We start from the raw sequence: 16,679 nt of genomic DNA, 5'->3' as shown, positions 1-16,679 counted from the left end.
GCATTCTTCTCGCCAATGTCCAGTCTCTTGACAACAAGGTTGATGAAATCCGAGCAAGGGTAGCATTCCAGAGGGACATCAGAGACTGTAACGTTCTTTGCTTAACGGAAACATGGCTCACTGGAGAGACGCTATCGGAGTCGGTGCAGCCAGCTGGTTTCTCCACGCATCGCGCCGACAGAAACAAACATCTTTCTGGTAAGAAGAGGGGCGGGGGCGTATGCTTCATGGTTAACGAGAAGTGGTGTGGCCACAACAACATACAGGAACTCAAGTCCTTCTGTTCACCTGATTTAGAATTCCTCACAATCAAATGTTGACCGCATTATCTACCAAGGGAATTCTCTTCGATTATAATCACAGCCGTATATATTCCCCCCCCCAGGCAGACACATCGATGGCTCTGAACTAACTTTATTTGACTCTTTGCAAACTGGAATCCATATATCCTGATGCTGCATTCATTGTAGCTGGGGATTTTAACAAGGCTAATCTGATAACTTTTTAGGGAGTCTTGTTATCAGCATATCAATTGCGCAACCAGGGCTGGAAAAACCTTGGATCATTGCTACTCTAACTTCCGCGATGCATATAAGGCCCTGCCCCGCTCTCCTTTCGGAAAAGCTGACCACGACTCCATTTTGTTGATCCCTGCCTACAGACAGAAACTAAAATAAGACGCTCCCGCGCTGAGGACTGTTCAACTCTGGTCCGACCAAGCTGATTCCACACTCCAAGACTGCTTCCATCACGTGGACTGGGATATGTTTCGTATTGCATCAAACAACAACATTGACGAATACGCTGATTCAGTGAGCGAGTTCATTAGAACGTGCGTTCCCATAGCAACGATTAAAACATTCCCAAACCAGAAACTGTGGATTGATGGCGGCATTCGCGTGAAACTGAAAGCGCGAACCACTGCTTTTAATCTGGGCAAGGTGACTGGAAACATGACCGAAATACAAACAGTGTAGCTATTCCCTCCGCAAGGCAATCAAACAAGCTAAGCGTCAGTATAGAGGCAAAGTAGAATCTCAATTCAACGGCTGACACAAGAGGTATGTGGCAGGGTCTACAGTCAATCACGGATTACAAAAAGAAAACCAGCCCCGTCACGGACCAGGATGTCTTGCACCCAGGCAGACTAAATAACTTTTTTGCCCGCTTTGAGGACAATACAGTGCCACTGACACGGCCCGCAACCAAAACATGCGGACTCTCCTCCACTGCAGCCGACGTGAGGAAAACATTTAAACGTGTCAACCCTCGCAAGGCTGCAGGCCCAGACGGCATCCCCAGCCGTGCCCTCAGAGCATGCGCAGACCAGCTGGCTGGTGTGTTTACGGACATATTTAATCAATCCCAGTCTGTTGTTCCCACATGCTTCAAGAGGGCTACCATTGTTCCTGTTCCCAAGAAAGCTAAGGTAACTGAGCTAAACGACTACCGCCCAGTAGCACTCACTTCCATCATCATGAAGTGCTTTGAGAGACTAGTCAAGGACCATATCACCTCCACCCTACCTGACACTCGAGACCCACTCCAATTTGCTTACCGCCCAAATAGGTCCACAGACGATGCAATCTCAACCACACTGCACACTGCCCTAACCCATCTGGACAAGAGGAATACCTATGTGAGAATGCTGTTCATCGACGACAGCTCGGCATTCAACACCATAGTGCCCTCCAAGCTCGTCATAAAGCTCGAGACCCTGGGTCTCGACCCCGCCCTGTGCAACTGGACTTCTTGACGGCCCGCCCCCAGGTGGTGAGGGTAGGCAACAACATCTCCACCGCGCTGATCCTCAACACTGGGGCCCCACGGGTGCGTTCTGAGCCCTCTCCTGTACTCCCTGTTCACCCACGACTGCGTGGCCACGCACGCCTCCAACTCAATCATCAAGTTTGCGGACGACACAACAGTGGTAGGCTTGATTACCAACAACGACGAGACGGCCTACAGGGAGGAGGTGAGGGCCCACGGAGTGTGGTGTCAGGAAAATAACCTCACACTCAACGTCAACAAAACTAAGGAGATTATTGTGGACTTCAGGAAACAGCAGAGGGAACACCCCCCTATCCGCATCGATGGAGCAGTAGTGGAGAGGGTAGTAAGTTTTAAGTTCCTCGGCGTACACATCACAGACAAACTGAATTGGTCCACCCACACAGACAGCATTGTGAAGAAGGCGCAGCAGCGCCTCTTCAACCTCAGGAGGCTGAAGAAATTCAGCTTGTCACCAAAAGCACTCACAAACTTCTACAGATGCACAATTGAGAGCATCCTGTCGGGCTGTATCACCGCCTGGTACGGCAACTGCTCCGCCCACAACCGTAAGGCTCTCCAGAGGGTAGTGAGGTCTACACAACGCATCACCGGGGGCAAACTACCTGCCCTCCAGGACACCTACACCACCCGATGTCACAGGAAGGCCATAAAGATCATCGAGGACAACAACCACCCGAGCCACTGCCTGTTCACCTCGCTATCATCCAGAAGGCGAGGTCAGTACAGGTGCATCAAAGCTGGGACCGAGAGACTGAAAAACAGCTTCTATCTCAAGGCCATCAGACTGTTAAACAGCAACCACTAACATTGAGTGGCTGCTGCCAACACACTGACTCAACTCCAGCCACTTTAATAATGGGAATTGATGGGAAATGATGTAAAATATATCACTAGCCACTTTAAACAATGCTACTTAATATAATGTTTACATACCCTACATTATTCATCTCATATGCATACGTATATACTGTACTCTATCATCTACTGCATCTTTATGTAATATATGTATCACTAGCCACTAACTATTCCACTTTGTTTACATACTCATCTCATATGTATATACTGTACTCGATACCATCTACTGTATCTTGCCTATGCTGCTCTGTACCATCACTCATTCATACATCTTTATGTACATATTCTTTATCCCCTTACACTTGTGTGTATAAGGTAGTAGTTTTGGAATTGTTAGCTAGATTACTCGTTGGTTATTACTGTATTGTCGGAACTAGAAGCACAAGCATTTTGCTACACTCGCATTGACATCTGCTAACCATGTGTATGTGACAAATAAAATTTGATTTGAGTTTAACTATGTTTGGCATCAGTTTAACGTCTTACCAGATTATTGAGATACCATAAACTGTCAGACTCCTATCTTCTGTTTATTTTGAGCAGACCGTGACAAGCCTTATGTCTCCTCTCTTTCTCTTGCACAAATCACACACCCACAAGCAGACTGTATTGTAATGTATAGTGTTCCCTCCCCTTCCTATAGAGGCTGCTAGTGATGTGTATTGAGGAGCGCCTGTTGGCCTTGGGGGAGCCCCGTGGTGCCCTGCAGGTGGAGGTGGAGGAGAACAGGATGCGTGGCGAGGCCGTGGAGGCCCTGGTTCGGGAGCACTGTACAGCGGTGGAGGTGGAGCGCTATTGCCTGTTCGTAGGAGACTTGGAGCGTGTGGTTAGCCTGCTGCTGTGTCTATCCGCCCGGCTAGCCCGTGTGCAGAATGCCTTGAGTACTGTGGACCAGCACACCGACGCAGGGGAGAAAGTGAGAGAGACATGCTTTGAACAGATGTGCATTCAATAGGCTCATAGTTGAATTATTTTCTGTGAATTTCACATTGACTCCTGAGTGTGTTTTAGTGCACTGTATTTTCTGCTGCTATCAGCAGTGCTGGGATTTACATTGAGTCACTGAAACTCAACCAGTTTCCATGCACATTTCTATCTACCCTGCCCTCTGTTGACCTAAAGAAATACTGCACCATGAACAGCAAAACGCCTTTCCATTTACACTACTAGTACACATTGGATAATGAGTAAACATTTTAGGGAATGTTGTGCTTAATTTCATCCAATTATTTTTTTAATTTCCTTGGCAGAATTCTCTGGACAACCGTCACCGTCTACTGTGTAAGCAGCGGGAGGACGCCAAAGACCTGAAGGACAACCTGGACAGACGGGAGCAGATGGTGTCTAACTTCCTGTCTCGCTGCCTGACAGCCGAGCAGCTCCAGGACTACCGGCACTTCGTCCAGACCAAGGCCTCGCTCCTCATCAGGATGAAGGACCTAGATGAGACGCAGCGTCTGGGGGAAGAGCAGCTGGAGTCCCTGCTCAACACCCTCCCTCCATGAGGACCACCACTAGGTCCCCATTCTACTAATTTCCCCCAGCCATCCATCACCTCTCTGGGCTTAGAGTCCTGAACCCCCCTCTGCTTCCTCCATCCTGGGTTGTTACCACCCAGCACAATCACATGGGTGTCCATATGTATAAGGAATATATGTGTCTTAGAAGGGTGTTGAAGTTAGGACTACAATGTGGAATGTCCTGTCCATCACCTTGTATCACTTTTCATTTGATGTCCTTTTCACCTCTACCTGCAATTTAAAAAAGAAACAAGATATATATAAAATAAGTTTTAGGATTATATTCTGGCCTTGTGGTTTTTTTCATCATTCATACTAGACTGTATGAGGGTGATAAATGCTGTATATCTGTCGAAATAGGCACTAAATTTAATCTCCATATATTTGTCGTTTTTTTTAATGTATTTAAAATGAAGGCACTATAGATAAAAACCAAAAAGGTGAATGGAAAAAAGCACTTTGATATGTAACTGCACATTTCTGTTTTCCTTTGAAAACCCGTATTTCAAACGCTAAGCCTTACTCCAGCCAATGTAATTTTTTTCAACTGATTTGTAGAGGAATTTTCCCGCATGATGGGGTTTTATATGGTACATAAGCACATTCAACGAGGCCGATTATGTACAGTATTACCAGTGCTATTTAGGCTACAGTCATGTATCGTGGTCTCACAAAGTTCTACTGAAGAGGTAACTCTTTATTTTTATTTTTTTAATGAAATGATGCATTTCCAGTCCAGATTATATTTGCTTGAAATATCCTTTTGGTCTCACAAACTATGCTTACTTTAAATGATTCAAAATGAAATGCCTAAGAACTCTCCCTGTCGGTCCTCTATGTCCTTCCACCAAATGTTTTATTTTAGGTTGCACTCTAGAAGCAGTGAATCTGTTCTCACTCTAATAATATGGAATCTCCATGCTGACCTTCAATGTCAGCCTTACCCAGACAAGGCCCTCCTCACCAGGGAACGTATTATTCCTTTTGACTTGTGTGGAGTTGCACTACAATAAATCTTAATTTTAGACATTATTTCCATAATAATGAATGTCTTGTGTGATGTCGTTCTGTTTTGATATGATCAATGCTGTGGTTTTATTAATTTCTATTGAATATTTGACCAAGTGAAAGCACAGAGAGCTGTTATTATTCTGTGTTTAATGATGATTCAGCAAGGCTTACTTGCAGCACTCTGATTGATATGTGTTCATTGTGAGGGGATTAGGATGAGAGAAGCCTTTTCCTGTTGTGTAACAGTACCGTGAGTTTTCTTTGTGTTTGGTCCTTGTTTGTTTTCCCAATCCTATTAATTCACAGATAAATATTTTATTGCTCTCCTCATAGTCTACATACAGCTAGTTGAGAGAATGCCAAGAGTGTGTAAAGCTGTCAAGGCAATGGGTAACTATTTGAAGAGTCTCAAATGTAAAATAAATTTTGCTTTGTTTGACACTTTTTTTTGGTTACTACCTGATTCCATATGTGTGATTTCATAGTTTTGATGTTTTCACTATTCTAGTTATAATAATAATAAAGGAAAAACCCTCTGAACACCTACTCATTCTTCTAATTAGTGGATTTGGCTAAATCAAGCACACAGCCATGCAATCTCCATAGAAGAAAATTGGCAGTAGAATGGCCTTACTGAAGAGCTCAGTGACTTTAAATGTGGCACCGTCATAGGATGCCACCTTTCCAACATGTCAGTTCGTCAAATTTCTGCCTTGCTAGATCTGGAAGTACTGATAATGTGTAGGAGCAACAACGGCTCAGCCACGAAGTGGTTGGTCACAGAACGGGACCGCCTAGTGCTATAGTGTGTAGAAATTGTCTGTCTGTCGGTTGCACACTCACTACTGAGTTCCACACTGTCTCTGGAAGCAACGTCAGCACAATAACTGTTTTTCTAGAGCTTCATGAAATGGGTTTCCATGCCTGAGCAGCCGCACACAAGCCTAAAATCACCATAGTATAAAGCTCGCAGCCCTTGAACTATGGAGCAGTGGAAACACGTTCTCTGAAATGATGAATCACTCTTCTGACATTGTGATGGACGACTGGGTTTGGCAGATGCCAGGAGAACGATATCTGCCCCAATGCATAGTGCCAACTGTAAAGTTTGGTGGATGAGGAATAATGGCCTGGGGCTGTTTTCCATGGTTTGGGTTAGGCCCCTTAGTTCCAGTAAAGGTATATCTTGGGGAAGGCCCTTTCCTGTTTCAGTATGACAATGCCATCGTGCACAAAGCGAGGTGCATACATAAATGGTTTGTTGAGATCGGTGTGGAAGAACTTGACTGGCCTGCTCATAGCCCTGACCTCAATCCCAGCGAACACCTTTGGGATTAATTGGAACGCTGACTGCGAGCCAGACCTAATCACCCAACCTCACTACTGCCCTTGTGGCTGAGTGGAAGCAAGTCTCCGCAGTAATGTTCCAACATCTAGTGGAAAGCCTTCCCAGAAGAGGGGAGGCTGTTATAGCAGCAATGTTCCAACATCTAGTGGAAAGCCTTCCCAGAAGAGTGGAGGCTGTTATGACAGCAAAGGGGTGACCAACTCTATATTAATGCCCAAGATTTTGTAATGAGATGTTCACTTTTGGTCATGTAGTGTACATGTGCAGTTAAAAAAAACAACAATGCAGTTAAAAAAAAATACAGATAAGAATAAGTAACAAGTCATTAAAGAGCAGCAGTGAAATAACAATAGCGAGACTATATATCACGTTCACCCATATGTGGATCTTCTGTTTGAGGACTCTGAAAATCCAGTTTTGAGCGACAACAAAAAAATTAAATGTACTGTTCATCAGCAGAATGGTGTGAATTGTTTTGTGAAATGTCAAATGATTGGAGAGAAGAGAACGCAAACATACATTTCCACAAAATATTAAGATTTATGCTGCTCATCTCTCACCCTAAACATGTCTTTGTAGATTTACGGCGATGTCCATTTCGGTTTGGTAAACAAACTTTGTACAGAGGACGGCCTCAACAGTTAAGTGAGTGGGACTCTGCCTCAGACTTCTTGTTTATATGGCATGAAGGAATTCCTGAGGCATGCGAAAGACCAATGATAGGGAGCAGAGAGACAGCATAGGACCAACAGAAGTGCACATGCTTACGTTTAACTGACCCATGCTATTTCCTGTTATGTATATAAACATGCGTTATTGTTTAACTTATCACTTATTTTATCCATTTGTCAAAAAGTGTTTTTTTCAAAGTCCCCACAAAAGGGTTGTTTTTGAAAGAGGCATTGTTTGTTTAGTGGGGGTAGGGTTTTGTAACTGAGACAGAGACCCGATTAAAGGGAGAGATGATCACAATGAATGACACGTTCATTGGTTTTCAATCAATCCCAGTCTTGTGATGACAATGAGCCTTTATACTTGCATTTCCTCTGGCTGTCTTCATTGTGTCTGACTGACTGTCGCCCCTCTGTTTTGTGTTTTGTTTGCCTTGTGGAGAGAGCTTCATTTGTTGCTTGGAATTTTGAATTCCATGGTGTTTGTTATATTGTGAATACATTAAACTTTCTCCTTCCATCAAACCGTGAGTTTGCTATCGCGAAAAAAAATGTTCTGAAGTACATTTGACTAGTTTAGACGTTTTGAAACAAGTTGAACAGGTTCACACGGTTAATAGAAGTTAATAGCAGTTATTGCTGTATCTCTTCCATAATATGTTACATGTTAAATGGAGAGAGGCTGTGTTGCTCTAATTCAGTGGGATTGGATCGGCGCGTTGAAGAGAGGCATCGCCCCATGTTCTCTGGCCTCGTTAGCATCTCTGATGGAATGCTACCAAGTTTGTTAGTGAACAACAACAAATGCCTATTATGAGGTGCTGAATGTCACATCACTCTAGAAACCAAGGGGAAGGAGAGATGCCAGAATACACCAACCACTATCTCACTTCCCATCCCAAAGTACCTTTCATCTGACTCCCACGGTTACCAGAGGAGATCACGCCTAACGTAGACCTACGGAAGCAAACAGGACATACAACTAACTGGGATTCTGCACTGACAAACAATGCATACAACGATGGTAACACCTGTGTGATACAGTACATTTCAGAGACTGAGATCTCATATTCGAGCCACTGGGGGTGACGGTTGGTGGTCCAGTGAATATTCTGGCTACAGAAGTGTAGGACTGTGGGTAGAGGTCCAGTGAATGTTGTGTATTAAACAGCAACCAGTACTGTGTCCTTCTTGCCCCTGGCTTTGCTGCAGTGGAAATATTTGCTCTGACCACGGGGTGAGAACTGGCTTGGCACAGAGGGAGGTGACGTCATGAAAATGCCAGGAACATAGCTTGAGTAAGTCTGTTCACTTCTCATCTCTTCAGCCTCAGTGTCCACGGTCAGTTAGCTGAATCATAATGTTGTGTTGCCTGTATGAAGCCACGAAACCAACAGGGAGATATTTCACATGCTGATATTTGGGATTCCTGAGTTCAGTAGATGGTTGAATCTACAGTGCCTTCCGAAAGTATTCATACCCCTTAACTTATTCCACATTTTGTTGTTACAGCCTGAATTCAAAATAAATGTAATATATTTGTTTCTCACCCATCTACACACAATCACCCATAATGACAAAGTGAAAACATGTTTTTAGAAATATTAGCAAATTTATTGGAGAAAACAAGACAGAAAGGGATGGAATACATTTACATAATGGGTACCTGGAAGAAAATGGGGGAGGGTCATGTTTTTTCATTTCAGTCAAGTGGAGGGTTTAGTATTTATTTTTGTATCTAGTCCAGGAGAGGGTCATGTCATTTGTAAATGATGAAATGTCAATATTCCTCAGTGTTTTAGAATTAGTTGTTTATTAGGCTAGATATCGGTGTTGCCCCTAATGTCTGATTCTCCACTGGGCGCGCAATATCAAGTGCACCTATAGGCTACTTAGTGTGGCCTCAAATGATCCATAGCCTATAGGCTAAGAAGTGCATGCTCGAAGAAGTTGAGCAAAGTTATATTTCTAAGATAGCTGCTGGAATGGTGTAAATAAAACTAGGCTGTATTACAAACTGCAATGGATATTCCAACCCTGAGCCCCAGCCTGCTCTGCTCTTCTGATCAAAAACTGTTTTGTGTGCTGCTGAACCAATGGCTTTGCTGTGTAGGACTATGGTGGCAGTTCAGGAGGAGTCAAAGGCTTGTTGATTAGGTTTAGTCTTGCGTGGGGACTAGCCTATAGCCTATGTTTTAAAAATTCAAATACAAGATGTTTATTGCCAATGTTGTAGGCCTATTTATCAGAGCTATTGACCTCAAAAGTAACCAAATTTGAGTAAATTACATTGTGGTGCTGAAACTTGAAGCAGCAGCCGTAGCACAATCAATCACAAATGGACAGCTCATGGTGCTGAAAGTAGAAAAATTCGAGTCGGCATACTTAATTTCAACCATCTCATTTTAATTAGACTTTACTAACAACAAGAGGGCTTTGTGTTGAAGTCTATTTAATCCTATTTAAGGAATAAGAGCTCGGCCTAACGTTACCTGTTCGACAGACAGCAGTGAAGGGCAGTTAAGTTAAAACCAAGACTCAAATTAAGGGGGTATGAGAGGGTATGCCATAGGCTTACTGTTTATTAAAGAAAATTGCAAAAAGCACAGGCCTTCCCCTAGTTAGCTGAAGACTTTGATTAATATAAAACAGATCCGATTATATAATGTGATCTATAACAGCACTTTTTTTCAAGTGTTCAGGAAGGGATTAGGTCAAATATATTTTGCTGAAGGGAAGGTCATCCATTTTAATTTCAGACAGGCCTGGTTTTCTCCATGTAATCCTTATTATAAATAATGTTCACTCCCATAGAATCACATTTGTCAGCGATTACAGCTGTGAGTCTTTCTGGGTAAGTCTCTAAGAGCTTTGCACACCTGGATTCTAAAATATTTGCACATTCTTCAAAAAATTCTTCAAGCTCTGTTAAATTGGTTGTTGATCATTGCTAGACAGCCATTTGCAAGCCAATTTAAGAATAAAATGTAACTAGGCCACTCAGTGCCGTCTTGGTAAGCAACTCCAGTGTATATTTGGCCTTGTGTTTTAGGTTATTGTCCTGCTGAAAGGTAAAATTGTCTCCCAGTGTCTGTGGGAAAGCAGACTGAACCAGTTTTTCGCCTGTGCTTTGCTCTATTCTGTTTCTTTTCAGCCACCACCATGCTTGAATATACAGTGAGGGAAAAAAGTATTTGATCCCCTGCTGATTTTGTATGTTTGCCCACGGACAAAGAAATGATCAGTCTGTAATTTTAATGGTAGGTTTATTTGAACAGTGAGAGACTGAATAAAAACAAAAAAAATCCAGAAAAATGCATGTCAAAAATGTTATAAATTGATTAGCATTTTAATGAGGGAAGTAAGTATTTGACCCCTCTGCAAAACATGACTTAGTACTTAGTTGCAAAACCCTTGTTGGCAATCACAGAAGTCAGACGTTTCTTGTAGTTGGCCACCAGGTTTGCACACATCTCAGGAGGGATTTTGTCCCACTCCTCTTTGCAGATCTTCTCCAAATCATTAAGGTGTCGAGGCTGATGTTTGGCAACTCGAACCTTCAGCTCCCTCCACAGATTTTCTATGGGATTAAGGTCTGGAGACTGGTGAGGCCACTCCAGGACCTTAATGTGCTTCTTCTTGAGCCACTCCTTTGTTGCCTTGGCTGTGTGTTTGGGGTCATTGTCATGCTGGAATACACATCCACGACCCATTTTCAATGCCCTGGCTGAGGGAAGGAGGTTCTCACCCAAGATTTGACGGTACATGGCCCCGTCCATCATCCTTTTGATGCGGTGAAGTTGTCCTGTCCCCTTAGCAGAAAAACACCCCCAAAGCATAATGTTTCCACCTCCATGTTTGATGGTGGGGATGGTGTTCTTGGAGTCATAGGCAGTATTCCTCCTCCAAACACGGAGAGTTGAGTTGATGCCAAAGAGCTCCATTTTGGTTTCATCTGACCACAACACTTTCACCCAGTTGCACTCTGAATCATTCAGCTGTTCATTGGCAAACTTCAGACGGGCATGTATATGTGCTTTCTTGAGCAGGGGGACCTTGCGGGCGCTACAGGATTTCAGTCCTTCACGGCGTAGTGTGTTACCAATTGTTTTCTTGGTGACTATGGTCCCAGCAGCTTTGAGATCATTGACAAGATCCTCCCATGTAGTTCTGGGCTGATTCCTCACCGTTCTCATGATCATTGCAACTCCACGAGGTGAGATCTTGCATGGAGCCCCAGGCCGAGGGAGATTGACAGTTCTTGTGTTTCTTCCATTTGCGAATAATCGCACCAACTGTTGTCACCTTCTCACCAAGCTGCTTGGCGATGGTCTTGTAGCCCATTCCAGCCTTGTGTAGGTCTACAATCTTGTCCCTGACATCCTTGGAGAGCTCTTTGGTCTTGGCCATGGTGGAGAGATTGGAATCTGATTGATTGATTGCTTCTGTGGACAGGTGTCTTTTATACAGGTAACAAACTGAGGTTAGGAGCACTCCCTTTAAGAGTGTGCTCCTAATCTCAGCTTGTTACCTGTATAAAAGACAGTGTGCTCCTAATCTCAGTTTGTTACCTGTATAAAAGACAGTGTGCTCCTAATCTCAGCTTGTTACCTGTATAAAAGACAGTGTGCTCCTAATCTCAGTTTGTTACCTGTATAAAAGACAGTGTGCTCCTAATCTCAGTTTGTTACCTGTATAAAAGACACCTGGGAGCCAGAAATCTTTCTGATTTAGAGGGGGTCAAATACTTATTTCCCTCATTAAAATGCAAATCAATTTATAACATTTTTGAAACCTACCATTAAAATAATAGACTGATCATTTCTTTGTCAATGGGCAAATGTACAAAATCAGCAGGGGATCAAATGCCTTTTTCCCCTCACTGTGGTGCTCAGTGATTTGCCCCACATAACACATTGTGTTCTGTACAGCCTTCCTTTATTCACTCTGTCATTTAGGTAAGTATTGTTCAGGGGATACCTAGTCAATTGTACAACTGAATGCTTTACGCATTTAACCCAACCCCTCTGAATCAGAGAAGTGCGGGGGTTGCCATAATCGACATCCATGGCGCCCGGGGAACAGTGGGTTCACTGCCTTGCTCAGGGACACAATGACAGATTTCAGGGATTTGATCCACTTTCGGTTACTGGCCCCCATGGTCTAAACACTTGGCTACCTGCCGCCCCAGGAATAATTACAATGTTGTTGATCCGACCTCAGTTTTCTCCTATCACAGCCATTAAACTCTGTAACTATTTTTAAGGCACCAGTTGCCTCATGGTCAAATCCCTGAGCGGTTTCCTTCTTTTCTGGCAACTGAGTTAGGAAGGACGCCTGTATCTTTGTGGTGACTGGGTGTATTGAACCACCAGCCAAGGAGTAATGAATAACTTCACCATGCTCAAGAGGCTCCCGAGTGGTGCAGTGGTCTAAGGCACTGCATCTCAGTGCAAGAGCTGTCACTACAGACCCTGGTTTGCTTCCAGGCTGTATCACAACTTGCCGTGATTTGGAGTCCCATAGGGTGTCGCACAATTGGCCCAGTGTTGTCGGGGTTAGGGTTTGGCCGGGGTAGGCTGTCATTGTAAATAAGAATTTGTTCTTAACTGACTTTCCTTGTTAAGTAAAGGTTAATTCAAAAATAAAATATATTCAATGTCTGCTTTTTATCTATACCAATAGGTGCCCTTCTTTGCCAGGAATTGGATAACTTCCCTGGTGTTTTTGGTTGAATCTGTGTTTGAAATTCACTGCTCGACTGTAGGACCTTACAGATATGTGTTGGGTATAGGGATGAGGTAGTCATTCAAAAACCATGTTATACACTATTATTGCACACAGAGTGAGTTTGTGCAACTTAAGTGACATGTTAAGCACTTTTTTAGTACTGAATTTATTTTGGCTTATCATAATCAAAAGGGTTGAATACTTACTTATAGACTCAAGACATTTCAGCTTTTCATTTGTATTCATTTGTAAACATTTCTAAAAACATAGTTCCACATGGGGTATTGTGTGTCGGCCAGTGGCACAAAATCTCAATTTAATACATTTTAAATTCAGGCTGTAAAATAACAAAATGTGGAAAAAGTCAAAGGGTGTGAATACTTTCTGAAGGCACTGTACATCAAACAATGTTTTCTTTACTAAAACTAACAAATTAGATTATTACTAAAGTAAGTATTGTATAAGACATGGAAGAAAGACAAGATGCATCTGACTTGAAAATCACAGATAAATATTTCAGAGTATATCTTTGCATTTCACCAAATCAATCCTTTAAACAATGTATCAATATTCACTCATCATAACACATTGATACTACAGGAATCTTAAACAGTAAGGCGACATAGTATTGTTCACTTTCACAATTATTCAGTACTGCGGCAACCTCTTCAAACAAATGTGTTTCTTAGACAGAAAATCGATCTAAAAAGATGACACAAATGATGACCCCTGAGAGTGAAGGCAATGTTAATACCCAGACATGAATCATATTCATCTCTCATGTACAGGTTTAGTACAAGGACACATACAATAATGTGTTCATGGAGTTTTTTTGATCTGCTGAAATTGATGTTAAATCCCATCGAGCAAAAAATGCATTTCCTCGTATATGAAGTCATGCATTACTTATTCAATATTAACACGATTAGATACATTATAAATTACACGACACAGAGAGAGTAGCACTTTTGATACTATACCTTCCTACTAGTAATAAGTGGTTGTTTGATTAAAAAGGGAGTAATGAAATGATGATGGTTGCACTTGTTGATTTATAAAAAACACAAAGTTCAACACAACTGAATGTTCCTCTCATAACCTCATATGTTTGTATCTATATAAGAGTAAAATCCATGAAAAGCTAAATAGATTTTGTGCAAAATATCAAACTGTATTATTGTATTTCACATCAGACTCATGTTACTTAAATGCATCTGAGGTCTCTCTGTGATTGGATGAACTCTCATCTCTCTCATCCCTCGGGTTGACACCCAGCAAATAGACAGAGGGTCTTTGCTTGTGCTTTTTCTTTTTTTCCACATGGGGATTGAAGAGGCGACTTATCGTATGCAAGCCTTTGGAGAGGTCTGGGAAGATATCTAGCTCCTCCCTTTCCGCTTGGAGAACTTCCTGGGGCTGGACCTTAGGTTCACCAAGCAGCTCCCTCACCTCAGAAGAAATCCCTTTGCGCAGGTAGTGATATGGCTTCTTTCCACAATTGTCCCTTATATTCACATCCGCTCCGTATTCATGCACCAGCATGGCCAACACAAACTCCTGGTCATGCAAAGCAGCAATGTGCAGTGGCGTGTACCCTCCATATGTTCTGGCATTGACGTCGAGGTCCATTCCACCTTGCCTGGATATGTTGATGATACTACCCACCATCTCACTGTTACCACACTTGGCTGCCCAGTGAAGGGCTGTGAAGCCGGACATGAAGTCCTTCTTCTCTGCCAGCTGTGTGTCTCTGAGGAGCAGGCCGTACACCCGTCTCCAGTGTCCAGCAGCAGACCTCACCAGCCACTCATGCTCTGCCTCTTCCAGGGGGACTGTGGATGTGTACTTGGGCTCCTCAGAAGGTTTGGTGATCTTGACAGCCCTCCTTGGTAGCGGAGAGCTTAAACCCACACTCATAGTGGATGGTCTTCTCTTGGTTCTAGAGGAGCTGTGTGCATCTTGGTCAGTGGATCCAGCTCTCCTTGGAGGGCCATCGTCATCCTCAGATTTGAGTTTATGGATCTCTATTCTGGCCAAGTTTGGAGGCATTCGTAAAGGCAGTGCAAATGGCTTCTGCACACTAGGGTTCTTTGTCTTCCCAGGATACACAGCCCCCCCAGAGGAGATATATTCTCTCTGCGGATCAGAAGTATGGTCGATGTTGAAATTCAGTGACCTTTTTGGTTTGAAATCAACTTTTTCTTTAAATGCCAGCTCTATAAATGAATGTATGTCACTGTCATTTGAGACACATTTACCGACACTTGTAATAACAGGTTCTTGGACATTTTCAGAACTTATCTCACTTCCTCCATTTTGAGAATGTGCATAGTTCTCTCTGTTCCATACAGGTGAGGCTTCACCTGGCTCGGGGACCTCTTCACTTTCAGACTTTTGAACATCCTCTGTTTCTTGTAACAAATGCTGATATTTTTTCTTTAGTACAATATACCTGACATCTTCAATTTCTTTCACGACAGCAACAGTGTTCACAAACCTTTTGAATAGATCCCTGTTCTGTTTCTTCTCTGCGGGATCAGTGCAGTTCAAGGAATCTTTGAATTTAGTCAGCAACTCGGAATTCTTCAACTTCCCTCCTTCTTCTATCAACAGCGAGATAATAGCTTCTTGAGTGAAATCCATTTTGAGCACCCTACAACCAAAAATGTCAATTCAGAAGGAACAACCGAAAGTGAAAAGTCTTATCATACATTTAATCCGCGATACCTGTCAGAAACTATACCTTCGCCCTACCTGCAGTTTCCGGTGACACGTGGAATTAATTTGAATAATGTGTGCAGACTTCTGTCTTCGGGCGGTGCTCAGAGGTGTCTGGAGCAGTAGCCTGTAATCGTCTAACATTAACTGTTACTGTAGCTAACAAAAAGTTACCATTATCATATTTATTTCACATATCATATGCATAGAATGATAAACATTGATACAATTATGCGTTACAATATTTTAGGAAAAGGTGATACAATGTTTCAAAAACAGTACAAATGCCAGGTTACACTGTTTCAAGACCTCAGACCTGACTTACATCACTTTTTCTGAAGTGGTGTAGAATGCGAGTTATCGGCAATATATTTTAGGGTTCATGTCTCGATATTCACTAAAAGTAACATTTTGTAACTCAATATAGGTTAATCGTTTTTAAAGTAGCCAAAACAAAACGTTGACTTTAAAAAGGCAGCTAAGGCTCTGCAAACTACAAATCCCATAAGCGACTTGCGAGGCAATATAGTTCATCGATGGCTTTTCATATCATCAGAGCGTAAACGTCAATGATACAGTATTGCAAATGGTCAAAGATGATTTAATTACAACCGTCAGAACGCTCCATATTTTCAGCGCGCAGTCCAGTCCTTCTGGATTGTGTAGCTCCGAAGGCAAATGGGAGTTTCCAGGAAGTAGCCATATTGGAAGCGCATTCGAGCTTGTTCCACTGTGTCAGCGAGTTTACAGAGAGAGTGAGACGAGGGCAGTTTCCTTTCGCCCAGATCGGCATTAAAACGCATACATTTCTCACCATGGCTGCTACGGACGTAGACATATTTTCTGTAAGTACACACAGATATAATGTTCCGCCTATGAGTAATATACAGAAATATAAAGTACATTCTAATTATTCCTGGAAGTGTGGACTATCAATAGGGATTCACATTGGTTGGTCCTGATGGGGTTCTGCTCAGGACATGGATTATTAATTATTTGCGAGCTTCTGAATGAATAGGCCTACATATGGGC

General features: G+C 42.7%; 3 protein-coding genes across 6 annotated transcripts in view; 2 read left to right on the top strand and 1 right to left on the bottom strand.

Moving 5' to 3' along the window:
* Positions 1–5,624, top strand: part of LOC135550974 (protein Shroom3-like) — a 38,818-nt gene extending 33,194 nt beyond the window's left edge. For all 3 annotated transcript variants that reach the window (XM_064982293.1, XM_064982292.1, XM_064982291.1), the window contains 2 exons: positions 3,293–3,565; positions 3,900–5,624. In XM_064982293.1, the coding sequence (XP_064838365.1) occupies positions 3,293–3,565; positions 3,900–4,154 (528 nt within the window). In that variant the 3' untranslated portion in view covers positions 4,155–5,624. The remainder of the gene's footprint in view (positions 1–3,292; positions 3,566–3,899) is intronic.
* Positions 5,625–12,027: 6,403 nt separating this feature from the next.
* LOC135550972 (ankyrin repeat domain-containing protein SOWAHA-like) lies at positions 12,028–16,352 on the bottom strand. The gene has a single exon (XM_064982290.1). It carries the CDS (start codon positions 15,570–15,572, stop codon positions 14,130–14,132), a length of 1,443 nt encoding a protein of 480 aa, XP_064838362.1. The 5' UTR covers positions 15,573–16,352; the 3' UTR covers positions 12,028–14,129.
* Positions 16,277–16,679, top strand: part of LOC135550971 (septin-8-A-like) — a 41,054-nt gene continuing 40,651 nt past the window's right edge. Inside the window, exon 1 of one of the 2 annotated variants that reach the window (XM_064982289.1) lies at positions 16,277–16,492. In XM_064982289.1, the coding sequence (XP_064838361.1) occupies positions 16,463–16,492 (30 nt within the window). In that variant the 5' untranslated portion in view covers positions 16,277–16,462. The remainder of the gene's footprint in view (positions 16,493–16,679) is intronic. The other variant, XM_064982288.1, reaches the window with a different exon arrangement.

Source organism: Oncorhynchus masou, chromosome 12 (genome assembly GCF_036934945.1).
Source record: "Oncorhynchus masou masou isolate Uvic2021 chromosome 12, UVic_Omas_1.1, whole genome shotgun sequence".
Classification (NCBI taxonomy): domain Eukaryota; kingdom Metazoa; phylum Chordata; class Actinopteri; order Salmoniformes; family Salmonidae; genus Oncorhynchus; species Oncorhynchus masou.
The sequence above is the reverse complement of the archived record's forward strand: the minus strand, read 5'-3'. Positions and strand labels throughout refer to the sequence as shown.

Coding starts and splice junctions, on each gene's coding strand:
- LOC135550972 (XM_064982290.1), bottom strand. CDS start 15,572: ATGGATTTCACTCAAGAAGCTATTATCTCGCTGTTGATAGAAGAAGGA.